Source organism: Trachurus trachurus (genome assembly GCF_905171665.1).
Source record: "Trachurus trachurus genome assembly, chromosome: 8".
NCBI lineage: Eukaryota > Metazoa > Chordata > Actinopteri > Carangiformes > Carangidae > Trachurus > Trachurus trachurus.
Genome location: NC_139905.1, coordinates 5,911,167 through 5,931,524, shown reverse-complemented (window position 1 = coordinate 5,931,524; position 20,358 = coordinate 5,911,167). Strand labels below are relative to the sequence as shown.

General features: G+C 43.4%; 1 protein-coding gene across 2 annotated transcripts; it reads right to left on the bottom strand.

Annotated features, from left to right (window-relative positions):
• Positions 1-5,174: 5,174 nt before the first annotated feature.
• Positions 5,175-20,087, bottom strand: ddx42 (DEAD (Asp-Glu-Ala-Asp) box helicase 42). Of its 2 annotated transcripts, XM_083977525.1 has the most exons (18): positions 20,013-20,087; positions 19,124-19,344; positions 18,860-19,010; positions 18,284-18,345; positions 17,836-17,872; positions 17,329-17,481; positions 17,125-17,229; positions 12,154-12,273; positions 11,884-12,060; positions 11,013-11,141; positions 10,820-10,919; positions 10,677-10,724; positions 10,489-10,586; positions 9,636-9,912; positions 8,324-8,550; positions 8,108-8,218; positions 7,862-7,996; positions 5,175-6,803 (listed from the first exon to the last, which is right to left on the bottom strand). In XM_083977525.1, exons 2-18 carry the CDS (start codon positions 19,333-19,335, stop codon positions 5,982-5,984), a joined length of 2,964 nt encoding a protein of 987 aa, XP_083833651.1. In that variant the 5' UTR covers positions 19,336-19,344; positions 20,013-20,087; the 3' UTR covers positions 5,175-5,981. The 2 variants fall into 2 exon arrangements, with proteins under 2 accessions (XP_083833651.1, XP_083833652.1); XM_083977526.1 differs by lacking the exons at positions 17,836-17,872; positions 19,124-19,344; positions 20,013-20,087.
• Positions 20,088-20,358: the final 271 nt, after the last annotated feature.

Sequence of the window (20,358 nt, the reverse complement as noted above, 5' to 3'; positions counted from 1 at the left end):
AAAGTAAAAACTAATACACTATGTAGATCCATTACACACAGAATGAAACATTTAATGTCTTTATGTATTTAATTTGGAAATGTTGGCCTTCTGAAAAGTATGTCCATCTATATGCACTCAGTACTTGGTTGCACTACTGGAAATGGACTTTCCCATGATATTCTAATTTATTGAGATGCACCAGTAGATCAATGTATGCTTTAACAAACCCATTATCATTTAGTCTTAAAGGGGAATTGCCGTTTTTTTTACAATCTGGACCTTATTTCTAGCCTAAAATACGATCATTTCCTCACCCAGATAACTTTGGTGTCATTACAAGTTGTTCCGACAAAATCAGATCCGCGTATATCCATATTATGTGAGTCTACAGGGCAGCGCAATGCAGCCTCTAAATAACACATTATCTGCCACGAAACTCGTTCATTTCACCAATATTTAGTTCTGATAGGCTAGTGCTATTCCCCTCTGAGTCCGGGGTTAGCTGTTATCAACATCCAGGGTCTGTAGGTTGACCTACTGACCTCTGACCTAGATGATGTCATCTGAAAGTTGCTACCGCTAATGCTACGGTTCGTTTCTGCGTGTTTCCGACTTGTCAGAACAAAATGAGCAGCTGGATGAAGTTCAGCTTCCACAGGCTTCCTCTCCTCAACCTGGACTCACTAAAGCTCCGGCTGGTTGAGATAAAAATGGACCCGAATGCCGAAGCAGAATGATTATTATCAGAATGAGCCGCACGGTGCTCAGAGATGACATCATCCAGGTCAGAGGTCAGTAGGTCAACCTACAGACCCCGGATGTTGATAACAGCTAACCCCGGACTCAGAGGGGAATAGCACTAGCCTATCAGAACTAAATATTGGTGAAATGAAGGAGTTTCACGGCAGATAATGTGTTATTTAGAGGCTGCATTCTGCTGCCCTGTAGACTCCATTATATGTAATGACACCAAAGTTATCTGGGTGAGTAAATTATCGTATTTTATGCTATGGTCCAGATTGTAAAAAAAACGGCAATTCCCCTTGCTTTTCATCCATTTTTCGAACATCTTCATCATCTGTGTTTGTGTCTAACGACCTCTCTCTCTCTCTCTTCTCCATTTCTTTCAGATCTGGCGGAGGATAAGACGTCTGTCTGTGTCTCTTGTCTCTGTGTCCTGTCTACTCCTGTCTTCCTCCTCGCACTGTGTCATTTCCACGTCAGAGAAGAGGGGAACAAAACAAAACAAAACAAAACAAAACAAACAAAAAAAAAGAAAGAAAGTCTTCCATTCCCGTCTCCAAAAACCCCTCTCCCGAAACAAACCTCTTCCGACTATCATTGTGTCCTCCACTCACATCCTGCTCCAACCTGCCGTCCACTCTCCTGCCGGGGCCCTGCCCTCCTCGTGGGCCTGTGGAGCTCCTTTTCACCTCTCACCAGCCAAAAAAAATGATATCACCCTCTGATGACTGCTGCCAGATCGTGTCCGGGGCCAAGAAAAAAAAAAAACCTACTAAAGCGAGCAGGTGGCTCTCCCAGTGGGGGTGGAGACACACCGAGGTCTTCCTCCAGACCAGCGGCTCTGATCTGGGAATGTGCTTCGGTGTCGGTGTAACCTCCTTCTTTTCCTCACATCTCGGGACAGAGCTGATGATGAACATATCAACGGTGGACCAATCTATTACCGGACCAGACTTGTCTTTCCAATGCCTGCCTGCCTGCCTGTCTGCACACAGTCTGACCCGGACAACGCCACCGCAGTCCCGGCTTCTTGGACGCTGGACTGGAGCTCAGACTGGCCTGAAACCATGAGAAAACAGGAGTTGAGTAGTTTTTTGTTTGTTTTTTTGTAAAGCAGCAGCAGCAGAAGGACCTGAGGTTCAGTTCCTTTCGAGGACGAGAACTGAAAAAGACGTCTTTTCCAAAGAGAAAGAGTGTGAGAGAGAGAGAGAGAGAGAGACAGAGGAACGGACTAAACGACCATAAAAGACGCCAAGAAGGAGTTTCTGTTCATTGTTATTTGTGCTTAACTAACCTGCCCTCCCACTCACCCCCCACCCCCCACAGAAAAAAAACAAAACAAAAAAGAAAATGTTTTCAGGTACAAAAAAACAAAAGTACGGTGGCCCTGAGGTGAAAATCACAACGGCAAAAGAGAAAACACAACGACAAAAGAGAAAACACAACAACAAAAGAGAAAACACAACAACAAAGAGTATTGGGGCCACATTGAGAAAAAGAACTAAACATAGACTTCGACAATAAAGTCATAAATTTACAAGAAAAAAGTCATAACATAACGAGAATAAAGTCGTAAATTCACAAGAATAAAGTCGTACATTACGAGAAAAAGGTCATAACATTACGAGAATAAAGTCGTACATTTCCTACTTGAAAAAAGTCATAACGTTATGAGAATAAAGTCGTACATTTCCTACTTGAAAAAAATCATAACGTTACGAGAATAAAGTCGTGAATTTACGAGAATAAAGTCGTACATTTCTTATGAGAAAAAAGTCATAACATTACGAGAATAAAGTCGTAAATTTATGAGAATAAAGTCGTACATTTCCTACGAGAAAAAAGTCACAACATTCTGAGAATAAAGTCGTACATTTACGAGAATAAAGTCGTACATTTCCTACGAGAATAAAGTCGTAAATTTACGACTTTATTCTCGAAGTTTGTGATTTTTTTATTTGTCAATGTGGCCATAATACTCTGTCGTAGTTTTCTGATTTGTGTTGTGTTTTCTCTTTTGTTGCTGTTGTGTTTTCTCTTTTGTTGCCGTTGTGTTTTGCCCCTCAGGGCCACCGTACCTAAAGAGAAGCTACTGTAAGGTGTTAGTTACGGTTTTGGGATCATTTTTTTGAATACTGAACTTTGAAGCAGCAGAGACCGCAACTTAGTGTTTCCTACCACAGACCGACCAACATACATTCCACTATACCCGTCTGTGTGTGCGTGTGTGTGTGACTGTGTGTGTGCTCACCACTTTTAAGGTCCAAAGTTTGTACGCTTTTGGAGGTTTACCATGTGTGTGTGTGTGTGTGTGTGTGTACAATATGAGTGAATGTATGAATGTGAGCAAATTTTTAAAGAAGGGGAGAATGTACGCGTGTTTACATTAGTGTTAGGGGCAGTTGTGTCCGTGTACACCTTAACACTCCTCCTATCACTGGTAGATAGGCGGGTTTTTACCTCTAGTACCAGTATGAATCATTCGTTTCTACAAACTGTTCTTGTAGTTTTTGTTGTTGTGCGCCATTGTTGTCAGATGTGGCACCACAAAAAGGCAGCACATTAATAAATAAATAAATTAATGAAGGATTCAACAGTTTTTATGTCATGTACCTACAGGAAAAAACAAAAAACGAGCACTTGCCAACGTGTTATGCACACCGATGTGTAAATATGTGCAAGATATATTGAATGTTAAATGCACTGTATGAAGATTTATTTAAAGCTATGTTTAAAATCCAGTGAGTTTTATCTGTTTCAGCAAAATGGTATATCTATGAGTCTCTATCAGACCGACACCTCCTCCTCTCCTCGTCCACACACACGTCCATCATGCATCTTCTGAACCGCGGCATCGCAGCTGAGCAAGCTGCCTCGCCCATCTCTCTTTATCATTCCAGCTATCACTTAAAAAATGTCATCAATCTTTTGTACATTTGTTGATAGCCCCCCCTGGAAAAGAAAAACCCTAGGTGAACGCCACAGCCCAGGGTCTTTGTAATGAATGATCCCCCTCCTCCCCCCCCGCTATAAATGAGATTATAAAGAGATCTACTGTAGGACGATGGTGGTATGAGGTTGAGTTTGGTTGGTTGTTTTGAGCTTTGCACTATGGCAGATGCACTATTGTTATTATTACAATATGTACAGAGATGGTATCAAATACAATCTGTTTGATCTGTTTGAAGTTGAGATGGGGGGGAGAAAAAGATTAAAGAGAGAAAATGAGATGCATCTTTACCCCGTATTTTTAGACACTATCTTTTTTGAATTGAGACAAAAATAAAAAATTTAACTAAGGCTTGTAGATGGTTTGAAATGAAGGAAAATAAAAATACTAAAACATTAAACCATGCATCTGTAGTCTCATCTATCTGTTTTTTTGTGTTGATATTTAACTTTTAATCACACTAACTAACTATCTATCTATCTATCTATCTATCTATCTATCTATCTATCTATCTATCTATCTATCGTTTTGAACACAAAGATTGCAGTTTTCATTTATACCACTGGTCTTCGACTACATTGCAAGGTAGAAAGTGAGAGTGAATGATCTCTGTCGACATGGGAATTGAACCTGTGACCTTAAAGTCAGAATCAAAGCCATTCAAAATATTAAACTTTACTCCTATTCATGTCATCTGTGTGCAATAAGTCTGGCCAAGCACCAATTTTTTATTACCAGGGCAACACTTAAAGTAGCCCACCTGGCAACCCTGGTCCAAACTGTTGTTTTAAAATAGCTTGTTACAGAACTCTGTATCATATTTTTATGAATTATTACCATATTAAACCACAAAAAGTATTTGCTTTGTTCATTTTTTTTATGTATTGTGAGAGAAGAGCAGATTTTAAATGATTTTAACAATATTATTGTTCCTTCTGGTTCTTTTTATCCATTCAAGATTTGCAATTTTTGTGTTAGCACTTTAATTATTTTGTTTGGACGATGAATAAAATAAATGTATATATTAATTTAAAATATAAGATTTCATTCATTCCTCATAAACATCTTAAATAATAGTAGAATATTGCAATATTATTGCTCGGCAATATAAAGATAGTGGTGATGATGTATATAGAGTAAATAATACTAAATGAATAAATGAACCTTGAAACCTTTATAACATTTACTATGTATTATGGTATATCCCTCACTATTATCACCTGTAATAGATGAGTTGAAGCTTGTTTCCTGAAGTATCTCATGGTGGATTTTGAAATCTGCTTTTCCATCTTTATCCTGTTGTAGGAAACTGTCTCTTTGCACAATCTGCAATTTTTCCACTTGTACATTTTTTGAGCAGGTCAGTGTATTTCCAGTTTGACAGAAGGTGAGTCTTGTCTGCCCTCTACTGGTCAATGCTCATACATCTACATTTCAAGCTAATTACTGTGGACTCAATATAAAACATGTTGTTTTCAAAAGAGAACGCATCCAGGAGTCGATGCCAAAGGAATCTTTTTAATCAAAACTTCACATTTTCCATGGCGTGAGTGAACACTTGAAATCCTTCTCTTATACAAACAAATGCATCTTCCTTATGAAAAAAAAAGAAAAGAAAGAACAACATTTCCGAAAGCATAAGACAGACTAGATGCCAAGGGAAGGCACTCCACTAAAACTCCAATACAAGACACGAAAAAGATCTATTACAGTTTCTGACATGTAGTTTGTTTGTTTGTTTGTGTGAGTGCGAATCATCAGCGAGCGCCTTTTTTCGACTGGTCAGACAGTTTCAGATTTTTAGCTTCGTACTGTAGATGGACAAAATGCAAAAAAAAAACAAAATAATAATATATCGCACACTCACACATTTAAACACACTTGGCAAAGATCTGTTAGAAGGAGATAAATGCGTCAGGTCAGCGAGCACGACGACGACGGCGCGTTAGGAGCCGAGTAACGACGACGACGACGATGACAACGTCCTAAACTCTTGAGTTGTTTTTGCTCTATTGCTTGATCCTATTGGTTCTCACATGACAACTTACAGTCTGGATGGTTTATGTACAGTGGCGTCTCTCCGAGCTGCGACTGTGGACACACACACGCACGCACGCACGCACACTAAACACACACACACTGTCCCACTCTGATAACAAAACCCTCCCTGTGCTTGTGTGACTCGTGTCCGACACCTGTCACCTGTCATCATCATCATGGACCACTCGGTGTTTTTTTCTACTGATGTGTGTTGGTTTTATTTTATCTCTTTATTTTATTTTATTTTATTTGACTCATCTTTAGTTTAGTTGTCCCACCTGCTCTTCCGACGCTTCGGCGGCTCGGGAACGGCGAAGCTATCGTCTCCTCTGTCCCTCCCGTCCCCACCGCTGCTGCTGCTCCCCCCCCTGTCTCCTCCTCCTCCTCCTCCTCCTCCCCCGTCCCTGTCCCCCCTGTCCCCCCCTCCTCCTCCGCCGCCCCCTCCCCTCCGGTCTTCTCTGTCCCTCTTGTCTCCTCCGTTGCGACTGTCTCCGTGGCGACTGCTGCTGTAGCGGTCCCGGTCTCCGTAGCGATCCCGGTCTCTTTCTCCTCCTCCTCCTCCTCCTCCTCCTCCTCCTCCTCCGTGCCGGTCTCGGTCGCCGTAACGGTCCTCGCCGCCGCCACCGCTGCTGCTGCTGCTGCTGTGTCGGTCGCTCCTGCTGCTGCTGCTGTCGCCGTGGCGGTGGCGGTCGTCCCCGTGGCGACCCCGGTCCTCGCCGTGTCTGTCCCGCGAGGAGGAGCCGCTGCTGTCTCTCTGTGGGGGAGCGGGAGGGGGAGGGAGGGCGACGGGCGGCGGCGGCGGGGTGAAGCTGTGTGTCGGCGGCGGCGGCAGCGGGCCGGGTGGCGGCGGCTGCTGCTGGACGCCGACGACGGGCAGCGGCGGCGCCACGACGGAGCTCAGGGCGCCGGCGCTGGTGAAGCCGGACATGGCCATGGACAGGGACAGGGAGCGCTCCGAGCCGTTGGCGGACTCGGTCGGCACCGAGCTCAGGCTGCCGGCGCTGGTCCAGCCCGACGTGCTGCTGGACTTGGCGCTGAGCTTCGGCGGTCCGCTGGACGCCGCCACGAAGTGACTCTTGTACTGAGCCTGGAGGAAGAGGAGGAGGAGGAGGAAGAAGAGGAGGAAGAGGGGATCAGTCTGGAGGTAAAACAAGGTGCGAAGACTAGAGCTGCAACAATGAATCGATTATTTAAATGAATCGTCAACTAGGGATGTCACGATTATAGATTTTCTTGGTACGATTATTGTCAGAGAAATAATCACGGTATTACGATGATCACGATTGTTATGCATCAATACATTTTTATTTATTTGAAATATTTAAGTCATTAATTGTCATCTATACCAAATGTTTAAGTTTATTTTAATCATTTTTTTCACAATACAAATGACACACTAACCAATTCAGCGTTACGTTAGCTAAATGGACCAGTATCTGTGCATTTACCTTTCGCGCACATCTGCCGATACGGTTCCAACATAATCTTTTCCAGAAAGTGACGGTATTTAGGAATCTTTACGATCAATTAATTGTGGCGTTTAAAACCGTGATTAATTGTGAAAACAAGTAATCGTGACATCCCTATCGTCAACTATTTTGATAATCGAATAATCGGTTCGAGACGTTTTTTAAGGAAAAAAGTCAAAATTCTTTGATTTCAGCTTCTTAAATGTGAATATTTCTGGTTTCTTTGTCCCTTTATGACAATAAACTGAGTCTCTCTTTGGTTTGTGGACAAAACAAGACATTTGAGGACGTTGTCTTGTGGTTTGGGAAACACTGATTGATATTTTACAAACATTTTTTAACATTTTATTGACCAAACAACTGATTGATTAATCGTTAATTAATGGATAATGAAATTACTCATTAGTTGCAGCCCTAGTAAAGACTATGTCCCAGTTACTATTAACCACTGGTTCTGTGTCTGTGGTGTTTTATTATCTGCTGGACAACAAGGCTGAGGTGCAGCTTCTTTTTGGATTTGATTTAATTTGGAATAATCAATGTTATTTATTGTTAAACAGTAAAATATTGAACCTCCAATGCAGATTAGTCACAAGTGTCTGAACCATATTTGATGGATTATGGCAAAAAAACATGTTTATGTGGGATGCTAATGAGATAATTAAGATAACTGTACCTGGAAAGCTTGTTTCATTGCAGACATGCGGTCTCCCATCGCCCCGGTCGGTGGTTTGCTGTAGCCCTCCAAGCTGCTGGCGGACGACATCAAGCTGCTGCCAACACCGCCACCGCCGCCGCCGCTGCTTCGATCCTGCAACACAGACACACACATGTACTCAATTTGTATTTATTCATTTTACAACATAAAATTATCATAATGATTTTTTTAAAAAAGCAGTTTTACAGTCGATGAGTAACTTACAGAGCTTTCTGCTCCCAGGCCCGGTCTCTCTCTGTAGCCCAGTCCTCCTCCTCCGATGTTCAGCTTCTTCCCTTTGCCGCCCTTGAACCTGGATTTCCTGAACCACGGGTTCTGAGAATAAAACAAAAACATGTCAAAGGAAAAGAAAAGAGAACATAGCAAAGTAAAAAGAACAAACTGACTCGGTCTTTGACGTGTCGTTGCTCTGACTCTCACCTGCATGGCTAAATCCATCAGCTCCTTAGAGACGCTCTGATTGGCTCCCTCCAGATTGCGCACCAGGTCTCCGGCGAACGTGGTGTCTTTGTTGGTGAGGAGTGTGTGCGCGACGCCCTTCTCCCCCGCACGACCGGTTCGACCGATCCTGTGGGTGTGTGTGTCGATGTCTCGGGCCACGTCGTAGTTCACCACGGTGCGGATGGACGGGATGTCCAGACCACGAGCTGCAGGAGGAAGAGGAGGAAGAGGAGGAAGAGGAGCAGCAGTGAGGCAGAGTCGATACACACGAGTCTGAAGAAGTCTGAAGTGAAAATAACACAGAGTTCCTACGCAAGTATGGAAAGTATGGAAGTTGATTTTAGACATTACCAGGTCTGGAAAAGTATGGAAAATGGAAACTATTGTATGGAAATATATTTATCTTAATACTTATCTGGGTTTGGTCTTATCTGAAGTTATTTGGGTTAATTATTTTGTATGCACTATTGTACCTAGCTACAATCTCTAGTAAATTATTTGGTTATATAATAGCATACATATTCAGAATAATGAAAACAAATTGCATGATTTTTTTTTATATTATGCACATCTATTTACTTAAATATCACAAATTATTTGATTTTTTTACCGAGAAGTCTGGAAATTAGGGTCTGGGAAAAAGTGTGGAATTTGGAAATTTCAAATGTGTAGGAACCCTGAGATAAAGAAGAGTCAGGTTTTAAAATAGCTCTTATTTATAATAAACTTGTAATGAGTATTAAACTTACAGCCTGTCTTGAAGTGATGTGGTTTTATGTTGCCTATTTCAAAGACATAGTTGTACCAACACACTAGGGGGCGCTACCTTATCATTTTGGCTTTAAGCTACAGTCAACTGTCTGCAGGTAGATAATTAGATCACTGTTTGTGATGAAATAAAAATTAATTGTGCATAAGTGAAAAGAAATGCAAAAACAAAAGACCAAAAAATCTGATTAATTTCCCTCTAATCGTCTAATAAAAAGTTATTTTAAAACTCTATAGAAGGATCTGGAAAATGTTGAGCAGGAATATGGAGTAATAGTTATGCAAAATTAATGTCGTGCTTCTTACATATTGCTGCTGCAGCTGTTTAAATCTTTTATAGCTGTGTTTCCATTTTTGTGCTGCTGAACTTCCAGAGGAGCCTTAGACCGAATTCTCTACTCTTTCTGCCTCTATTTTAAAACATTATATAGAGGAGAGAAATTTGAAGCCTAAATGGTAGAAATGCTTTTTAAATGGTGCAGGAGCCTCAGAGCAAAGCAAACCCTTGATCTTTCATCCTCACCGGCGACGTCGGTGGCCACCAGGATGGGCAGATTCTTCTTCTTGAAGTCGCTGATGACCTTGTTCCTCTCGCTCTGGTCCATGTCTCCGTGCAGCAGGCCGAGGCTGTAGCCCTCCTGCGTCAGGTTGGCCGCCAGCTCTTCGCTGTTCAGTTTCTTGGTGACGAAGATGAGGACGGAGCCGGAGGAGGTGAACTCCACCAGCCGGCGGGTCAGCCAGTTCCACTTGTCTGAGCCGCTGGGCAGCAGCTCCACCACCTGGGTCACGTCCTCGTTGGCCTGGGCAGAGAGGAAACACAGTGTGAAGCTGCAGCTTTTAATGGGGATAGTTCAACATTTTTGGCAAATTGGCCCATTGCCATAATCGCTATAGTCTTATCAGTAGGTTCGTTACCTTTAATTGTCGGTGCAAGCTATTTTTAGAACGGCGGAGCAGAGCCGCGAGCTGCTCAGAGCTACGCTACGGAGGCTCATGGGATTTCTTGGTTTCCCTCATCAAACTCGTCAAATACACAATCCAACAACTCCACAACGCTCTGGTGGACAAGTTGTGACCTGCACATTCACCACGCTATGAGATAATAACAGAACGTTACCACACAGAGTTGTTTTAGAGGTAAATGCAGAGACTGTTTGCTGAAAAACTGTCCCTGAAGGCAACGTGCATCAGCTGTTTTACATGAATTTACCTCTGAAACAACTCTCTCTGCTCCACCGTTCTAAAATTAGCTTGCACCGACAATTAAAGGTAACGAACCTACTGCTAAGACTATAGGGATTATGGCAATGGGCCAATTTGCCAAAATGTTTAACTATTCTTTTAAATATAACAATTGATAGCGATCAGTTAGATACCTCTCCGATGTCTCCCTGCACCACACGGATGGGATCTGTCAGGATGTCTCGGGCCAGCCTCTCGATCTTCTTTCGAAAAGTGGCACTGAACAGAAGAGCTGTGAAGGAGATCACATGCAGTTACTAAAAAAAAACAAAAAACACTCTCTTTGTTTGACAATGAATAATCGTCAGAGAAAGACACTCACTCTGTCTGTCTGGGCGGACGTGACTGGCGACAGATCGAACCTGATACTCTGAAAGAAAAAAAAAAAAAAAGAGAGAGATGAGCTACGGTGCATCGAACATGTTTAACATCGTCTTTGTCCCAGAGCCGGTGAAGCAAACCCACCAAAGCCCATGTCAAACATGCGATCTGCCTCATCAAACACCAGGTACGACACTCTCTGCAGGGACGTGGCCTTCTTCTTCACGTGGTCGATCAGACGGCCCTGTGCAAACACAGCAGCAAATGTTACAACTGGTGCAGTAAAAGAAGAAGCAAAAGAGAGAGAGAAGTTGGTGGTTTTGTGTTTGTGTCTTACCGGAGTGCACACTACGATCTCTGCCCCCTCCTGCAGCGCCTTGGCCTGCTCCCACATGCTGCCTCCTCCATAAACCGCCACAGAGCGCAGCGAGTAGGCTTTCCCGAAGCGCTTACACTCCGCATGGATCTGGTGAAGATTTAAAGAGACACATTCATTCGTTCCAACCTCCATCAAATCCCTAAACAAAGCTGCTTGAGGAAGTTTGTGCTTTTAATTTTTAATGTTTATAGTGCTTTTATTATGGTGATCTTTTAGCATGTATAATTTATGTATAGTGTATATATACATATGTTGTGTTATGTGATATGTGCAATTCTGTTATGTAATTGTCAGTGATGGTATGGCTAATTATGTATTGTTTGTTGTCATTGCAACTGTTGAAGTATTTATGGCGCGGCTGCTAATTTCCCTGAGTGGGACAATATAAGTATATTGTACCATGTCGTATTGTATCGTATCGTCTCGTGCTGTGTCGTATCGTATCATGTTGTATCGTATTGTGCCGTGTCATATTGCGTCATATCGTATCGTGCCGTATTGTATCGTGCCGTATTGTATCGTATCGTGCCGTGTTGTATCGTGCCGTGTCGTATCGTGCCGTGTTGTATCGTGCTGTATCATGTTGTATCGTGCCGTGCCGTATCGTGCCGTGTTGTATCGTGCTGTATCATGTTGTATCGTGTTGTATCGTGCTGTGTCGTATCGTATCATGTTGTATCGTATCGTGCCGTGTCTTAGCGTATCATGTTGTATCATATTGTGCCGTGTCCTGTCCTGTCCTATCATATCGTGTTGTGTCGTACAACAGTGTTCCTGTTAAAACTGCAGCAAATAACCTCTAAAAAAAACCCTGACCCATATGTGGTACCTGCTGACAAAGCTCTCTGGTGGGACACACGATGATGGCGATGGGCCCCTCTCCTGCCTCCAGCTCCTTCTGGTCCATGATGTGAACGAGCATCGGCCAGATGAAAGCTGCGGTTTTACCACTGCCGGTTTTTGCAATACCGATCATGTCACGTCCGGACAGAGCTATAGGCACGCCCTAAAACACAAAGTCATCATTAGCTCATTATTAAAAACATTTTATATTAAAGTTCATATTCTGTCAAAACCTGGAGGTGAACTCTCACTCTACCTGGCACTGGATGGGAGTGGGCTGTGTGTACTCAGACTTGCGGATCTGGTGCATTAGCTGTTCATCAAAGGTGAAGTGAGCAAAGCTGGTGCAAGGTTTTGGAGGAGCAGCTCCTGACACCTGAGGAAGGAAAAGCAGCACAGTTTAGCTAGATAAGATAAGATAATCTGTTTTATATACAGCAGGGAAAATAAGTCTTGAACGCATCAACATTTTTCTCAGAAAATCTATTTCTAATAGAGCTGTTGACATGAAATTTTCACCAGATGTTGGCAACAACCCAAGTAATGCACAAATAGAAAGAAATCCAATTATTTATGTCCATAATTCACACACACACACACACACACACACACACACACACACACACACACACACACACACACACACACACACACACACACACACACACACACACACACACACACACACCAGAAGCAACCAACCAGCGCGGAGACGCTTTGATGTTAACGATTGTGTCGTTCACACCAGCGCCGGCGCAGCTGTCAAGCTGACTGTCAAGCCGGGCAGGAAGTCGCACAAAGAAACAGCGAGAGAATCCGGTTAATTTTCAAAATAAAACACGGCGATTGACAAATGCAATGATGTGAACGGGAGAGCTCCGGCTCGCACATGATCTCCGTTGCTCGGAGCTTCGCAGCGATTCCGCCGCCGGTTTACCGCGCCCCCCCCTGCAATGGCCATGCGCCCCCCGCCCCCCATAACCAGTTTGTAGCCTACTCGCCGCACATAGCACAGACAGCACCGGTGTGTGTGTGTGTGTTCCTCACTCAGGCACACACACACACCCTTGGCAGCAGCGCAGGAGGAGAAAAACATGACATGCATCCAGTGAAGGCACTTTTTGGATTGTAATTTAAAAGTCTGTGACGAAAAAAGAAAGATATATTTTATTAAGTTTTTGTTTGATTAAGTAGATTTCGTCCCGTCTTTTTTCGTCAACAAAAAATGCGTGTAAATTTCGTCACAGTCAGTGTTTAAGGGCATTGATTTCGTCTCGTCTTCGTCTCGTTTTCGTCATGAAAAAAACCATCGTTGACGAATATTTTTCGTCTCGTCTCGTCTGACGAAATTAACACTTGGATCTAACGTCACCTGAGCACCGATCAGCTGATCCAGAGCGCAGTGGATGTGGCTGCTCACACCGTGTCCGTGTCCCGAGCGTCCGACAATCGCGTGACATCTGACGCTCTCTGTCCACACTGAATCCGTGCGTCTGTTGGAGTGGAAGCACATCAGCTGTGCGCTCGCCCGCTCGACAGACTGGAGACGTAACTACCCGGTTAAAAGATGGGTGAATTGTGCCTTTTAAACAGAAAACAAGTTTCTTGAAATATAGAGCCAACAGCAAGTTGTCTCTATAGTAGGCCTATAGGAACACGAGTTGTAAAAAACATAATGCAGGGTTTTCTGTAACATTATAAGACGGCGCACCGCCCCCCGCCCAAGATGAATGAAGAGGCTATTGAAAAAAATAAAAGTCCGCTAGTCTCCTAAGCGGCTGTTATGTGTCGCACTCGCACACACTGAGGTGAGCAGCAGAGCGGCCGCACCGTGACCACGGTCCGCTCCAGCTGCCTGGTGTCTCCATTGCGCACCACGCGTCTTTTCAGTCACTTGTCCAAGTTCTCCTTTACTGTTTTTTTTCCGAGACAACACTCATTCTCTCTCTCTCTCTTTTACCGGCGGTGTCAGCTGATGTGCACATCTGCAGCAACCCAAACAAATGCACATGTTACTGTTGACTGGCTCTATTCCAGCCACATGATTGGTTCGGCGCGGTGGAAATCTCATTATCATTGGTTATTTGTATCGTCTGCCAAAACATGGATGAATGAAACCTGTCGACCACGTCTCATATTTATATCGAGGAAAAGTTATTTCACAATTTATAGACACAACACCGACAAGCACTGAGAGCCGCGTGTTGCAGTGAAGTTATATAGGCTATTAAAAAAAAAATCCGCAAATAATAAGCCGACGAAAAGGTGCAACTTGCCACTTAACTTCTTGTCGATGTATTATTTGCGGGGGGTTTCTGGGGATCTGCTGACGGTGGAGGATCTGGGACTGATTGACTGTGGACCACCACCAGTCTGATCAGGTCCATCACAGCACGGCAGCTGCAGCTGCAGCACTGCCCCGCTGTCACATTACTCTCGCATATCAGCGCAATCTGTTTACATTAAACCGACATCAGGAGAATAATAAGAATTATGATTAAAAAATATATATATTTGTTTCCAATTTTGGCCCCTGGATCATGATTTTTTGGGGCGCATTCTTGGTAAAAAAAAAAAATCCTCTAAAAAAAAAAAGACAGTTGGGATGCATAATGTGTCTCATAACAGTATACTGTGCGTCACGTTATCGCCCCCCCCCCCCTCTGTACTGAGCTGGCCGGTACTGGGTAGGCTATAGCGTCCTGCTGATCACCGCGCTGAGGCACCGGCCGGTCTGAGCTGCGTTCATGTGCCGACTTTAAAACTCTCCAGTCAGTGACCTGGTGGCGGCTGTTTTGGTCGTCAGCATTTTATCCACGCAGCGACCGTCCACGGCTTAGTGGTGTTTTATTCTAGGGGTCGGTGGTGTTTTATTCTAGGGGTCGGTGGTGGCTGTGAGACAGCAGCGGCTCCACGGTGAGGGGGGGGGGGGGGGGCAGCTTCTGCTCACCGGACTCTGTGCAGCTTCTTCATTAAATCCAAACAAACAGTCCGACACAGCGACGCGCTGCTCCTCTTTGACTCAAAAGTCTCTGTAGCTCATCAGCCCGGAACTCGCCGTCATGGACAAGAAGCGACGGCGGCGTTTGGCCTCAGACGTCTCGGACTTCCAGAGCAGCTACAGCAGCGTTGTGACCTCAACCATGGTTGGTGAGAGCAGAAATGTTGTTTGTAGGCCTGTGCATATTCTCATTTGTCCAGGTCATAGTATTTCAAAGGAGGTTAAATCGAAAGCAACTGGACTTATACTGAGTCTCCACCAGATAGTTGGACCAGTCCCAGCCTGGTCAGATGCTACATGAGCTGATGAAGCCTCTTGGATGAAGGTGAAACGTCTTCCTAGACAAATAACTAAGTCCAGTTGAACCTCCTTTGAAAAAAAAAAAAAGTTGTTGGCGGGCTCGTGAATTTTTTTTTTGACACGAGTCAAAAGGAGCGCTAATTCGCGTATCTCGCGTTTGGTCGCACGTCACAACTCGAGCGAAAAAAAAGCGTTCCTCGTGTTTGCTGGGAAGCCCCTTGTGGGTCTTCCCAGCAAACACGATGAAACAGACGAAGACGCGAAGGTCCCGTCGCCATAAAAGAATCGCGTGTAGCGTCGCAAAAAAAAAAAAGTCGCGTATACCGCGTCTCGCGCCTAATCGCGTCTCGCGCCTAATCGCGTCTTTGCGTCACGGCCTTTTACACCGCGGACGTAACGAATAAACGGTGACGTGTGAACGAACAACATAGAACAGGACCAGACGTGGCGTTGTTTCCTCTTTTCACCGACAGCTCCACTCTCCCTTACTTAGCCTACACCAACTACTGTTATTGTTGAGAGCAGAGAATTGTGGGATTTGTAGTTTTTGACCAATCGCAGGTTGTGCTCTTTCTTTTTTGTGATTTTCCTGGTTCACACATGTATTTTTTTTTTTAGGGGCAAATGCGAGTGAAATGCTCGTCCATGGTGGGCATAAGAAAATTTAAGAGCTGTCTAAAATTATTTAAGTCTTGAACACAATAATTCAACAAATTTAAGACATTTTAAGGCCTAAAAGTGTGTAATGGACATACGTAGGCTATATAGCCTATAATGTGTTAGTTTCACTTTAATTGAACACATTCTACATCGCGGAGGCGACGTCTCTCCTTCACCTCTGAAACGGGGCAGAGCTCCGTGGGAAACACCTGCCTGACACAGCAACGGACATGCACGGGGGGAAAAACGGCGGCGCCGTCGCACCGAATGCACGCGGATACGCGCCGCTTTGGGTAACGAGCGCGCACGTCGCGCGTCAACATTGGAGGTCGGCAGTTATCAGTATAACCAGAGACAACCATGAATGAGTTCGCCTCAGTTTCACGTGATTGTCACTGTCAGCCTGTTAGAAAAACATTTTACTGACCCCAGCTGAGACCCGCCCCCTCCCAAAAACAAAAACTCTTCGGATCTGAACGATTCACACAAGTCACCTAATTGGTCATGAAAAAAGCGAGTTTCGCTTTTCGGCGCGCTGTTTGCATCCCTGAATTAAGTAATGTGTAATAAAGTGAAATGACACAGGGAATAAGTATTTAGAAAGTCATCCTGTCTCCTATCAGTGTAAAGTAATCAGCTGCTTTAGTCCAGTTGACGCCTATAAAAAGGTTTCTCATCACCAAGGTGGGTAGATTTTCAAGAAAAAAAGTCAAAATTCTTTGATTTCAGCTTCTTAAATGTGAATATTTCTGGCTTCTTTGTTCCTTTATGACAATAAACTGAGTCTCTCTTTGGTTTGTGGACAACACAAGAGCTTTCAGGACGTCATCTTGTGGTTTGGCAAACACTGATTAACATTTTTCAACATTTTATTGACCAAACAACTGATCAATTAATCATTTAAATAATCGACAGATTAATCTATAATAAAAATAATCGTTAATTGCAGCCCTACATCGGTTACAGACGTGTCTGAATGCACCGTTTTATCCGTTAGTGCCTTTATCTGGAACTAAAAAGAACAACATTTCACAGTCGAAAACTAAGAAGAGTCGTCCAAGAGCCAAGGATTGCTGACAGAGCTTTAGACAGACCTGGAAGTAGCAGGTGCAGTTGTTTTAGAAAAAAAACAAAACAATGAGTGATGCACTCAACCACAATGGTCTCTATGCATGCTCACCATGCAAGTCCATTGACGCCTTCAATACTTATTTTCCCTGCTGTAAAAACACAAACTAACGTGCATGAGGTGACTTGCAGACTTACCCTCAAGTTCAGTTTATGCCTCAAGTCCAACACCTGAGTTCCCGTCAGGATGCTGAGCTCCTCGTGCTCATTGTAGAAGTTTTTCTCAAAAGGTGAATATTCAATCTGTGAAAGACGAGGACACGTGGTGAAAAAAACAAATATAAAATGTGATTCGTTCATCAACACAAAATGAATATCCGTCTTTTTAACAGTGAGCTGCACCTCAGAGTGGTCGATGGGAGGAAGCGGCAGGATGACTTTCTTTGTGGTCGGGGCGATGGGGTTCCCGTCGCTGTCGTAGTCGATGTTCTCGTCCTCCTCCTCCTGAGTCAGGCCGGCTGTGGGATTCTCTGCCATGTAGCGGAAGTAGGCTTCCTGCAGAGAGCAGAGCAGCTCCTGTCAAAACAACTGAGCCCGACTGCTGCAAAACCACAGCATCCAGACACAAAGAGACTCACAGTACACCTGAGGAGACATCGGCTTTCTGACAAAAGGATGAATTAGTCTTGTTCAACAATTACAAACATGCCTTTTCCACACTTTCTTCTAATACAAGGAATAATCTAAACAATCTCCATCATTATGATCCTAAATATGCAACCTGCATTGTCAGACAGAAGGGGGGGGGCGGAAGGGAGAGGGGAGGGGCTTTGTAAGAAAAGAGAGTGGAGAGGAATGTTTGGCCTCTCTGCAATGTGGTGGATTAAAAACGTTGGAGGGCTCACTCACTTGTTCATCTTCTTCCTCAATGTCATCACGAATACCCCTGAAATGACAAGCGGAGAAAAAAAAAACTTCCCTGCGGCTCGTTCATACACCCAAGACAGCCCACATCCCACTATGGCTAAAGGTCACTTTCTTACCTGACAGGATCTAATCATTATAAATTATTACATGTGCCATTTTTTTAAAATCCCAGTAACTGGAAAGCTAGCTAAACTTTAAATGTAATTTCTGCATTATGTAATAAATTGATTGTAAAAGTAGTGAACAGTACAGGATTTATTATTAAAAGTAAGAATGTCCCAAATTAGTGGGCTCGAAGATTTGCTCACAATTCAGTTGTAACTCAGTTGTGGGCAATCCTTTTTTCTTTCTTTTGGCTATTTAACTTCACACCTACATGACGACCTTAGAGGTGACTAATAACAAGTCAAACACATTAAAAGTTTCTTACTTGGCGGACTTCTTCTCCTTTTCCTTTTCCTCTAGTTTCCTCATATCTTTAGCCGCTTGGTTCTGGAAAAGAAAAAACAAAACAAAAACACATGATGTGATACAGTAAAAAGTAGATTAAAGGGATAGTTCATTTTGGCAAAGTGGCCCACTGCCATAATCCCTATACTGCTGATGCGCGTTACCATCGGGGGCAGTTTTTCGGCATCCAGCGGGGGCAGTCTCTGCATTTGCCTCTAAAACAACTCTGTCTCGTAATGTTCTGTTATTATCTCATAGCGTGGTGAATGTGCAGGTCACAACTTGTCCACCAGAGCGTTTTGGAGTTGTTGGATTGTGTATTTGATGAGTTTGATGAGGGAAACCAAGAAATCCCATTAGCCTCCGTAGCGTAGCTCTGAGCAGCTCACAGCTCTGCTCCGCCGTTCTAAAAACAGCTTGCACCGACAATTAAAGGTAACGAACCTACTCCTAAAACTATAAGGATTATGGCAATGGGCCAATTTGCCAAAATGTTGAACTATCCCTTTAAGCTTTTGAAAATGTAGATTGTATAATTGTGCGATTCTCTCCTCACCTCAACCTCTGCCATGAAGGCGTCCAGTGGGTCGTCCTCGCTGTCTGAGCCGCCACCAGACTGCATCTGCTGCCGTGTGGGTGAGTTCTCTGCAGGGATGTACGGCAGATCCACATTGCTGCCGGACTCCTCTTCATCATCTTCAAAATATCTTGTTGAAAATGAACAAAGACATTCATTCAGTACCACAAATCGACAGTATTAAAATGTCAGTTTCTCCTGGATTGAACTACTGTACGTGTGTGGGAGAGATCCAACACTCACGCATTTTCCTCGTCAAAATTCGCTCTTTTCGTCCCAATTTTGTAGAATGACGGGAGCTGCTGGTTCTTCCCGTAACCCCCGGCCGATCCAGGAGGTCCGAATGACGTGTGGGACTTTTGAGGAATTGGAGGCTCCTCTTTTTTCCCTGCAAGAGAAAATCCTCCAAACCCAAACCCTCGCTTCACACCCGGACCACCTTTGTTCCAGTTCATGGTTGTGTACTGAAAAGAAAGAGGGAAAACATGTGTGTAAAAAAATCCTCCTTTAAATACTCCAAATATTATCCTATACATGTGGTTTACTGTACGTGTACATGAGCAATAACATAAAGGATCAGTAGATATATTGCATATAGCATCGTATTGACGTATCTGTGCAGGTACAAATCAAGCCGATTGTTGCCATTCATGATAAAAATTCATTATCTACTTCCATTAACGTCCATTGAGACAAGCACGTCTGCCAAAAACAGCAATATTATGAATTATCGGGGTTATTTTCAATGGGGTCCGGTGGGAGGGGACGTGATCAGGATGAGAGATTTAGGCTAACTGAGCACGTTCACGTAAAGTTAGATCGCCGTATACGAAATAATGTAATGAAAGGCAGGTTTCGTTTAGTTTTTAGATGCTGAACTTTGCGATGCAACAATTTCATGGCGACTTTAAATACCACTGATTTGTATTTTCTTGTACACATGATGCTAGCTCTTTAGCGCAAGGCCGCAAAATGAGGCCGGGGGGTAGGTGCGAAGCTAGAGTCGACACTTATTCATGAATTTAGCCAAGTTAGGACGACTTTCATCAACCTGTTGCGTCTCCAGCATCATTATCCGTTCATTAATTGTATCGTTAATTTCGTTAAAAGTGTCCAAGAGTACGTTATTTACCTGTTTATAGCGACAGTGAAAGATCCTGTCGGTGTTGTCATTAGAAGAAGCAGCGCGCTACGTCATCAACCCGCGCAAAGGTTTTTTTTTTTTTACAGTCTTTTTTTTTTTTTTTTTTTTTTACAGTATCATTTACAGACAAAGCAAAGACAAAAAGACAAAAAATAAATAAATAAAGATAGAAAATAATATCATAGAAAAAAAAGTACATAAACCGACATAAACACATAAGGGGGGGGAAACGCAAGACAATTTTTAAATGAAGACATTAAACATACAGGTGTTTACAGTTTTAACAGCTTTTTTGTTTTGTACAACCGCGCAAAGCTTCTTTTTTTTCTTCTTC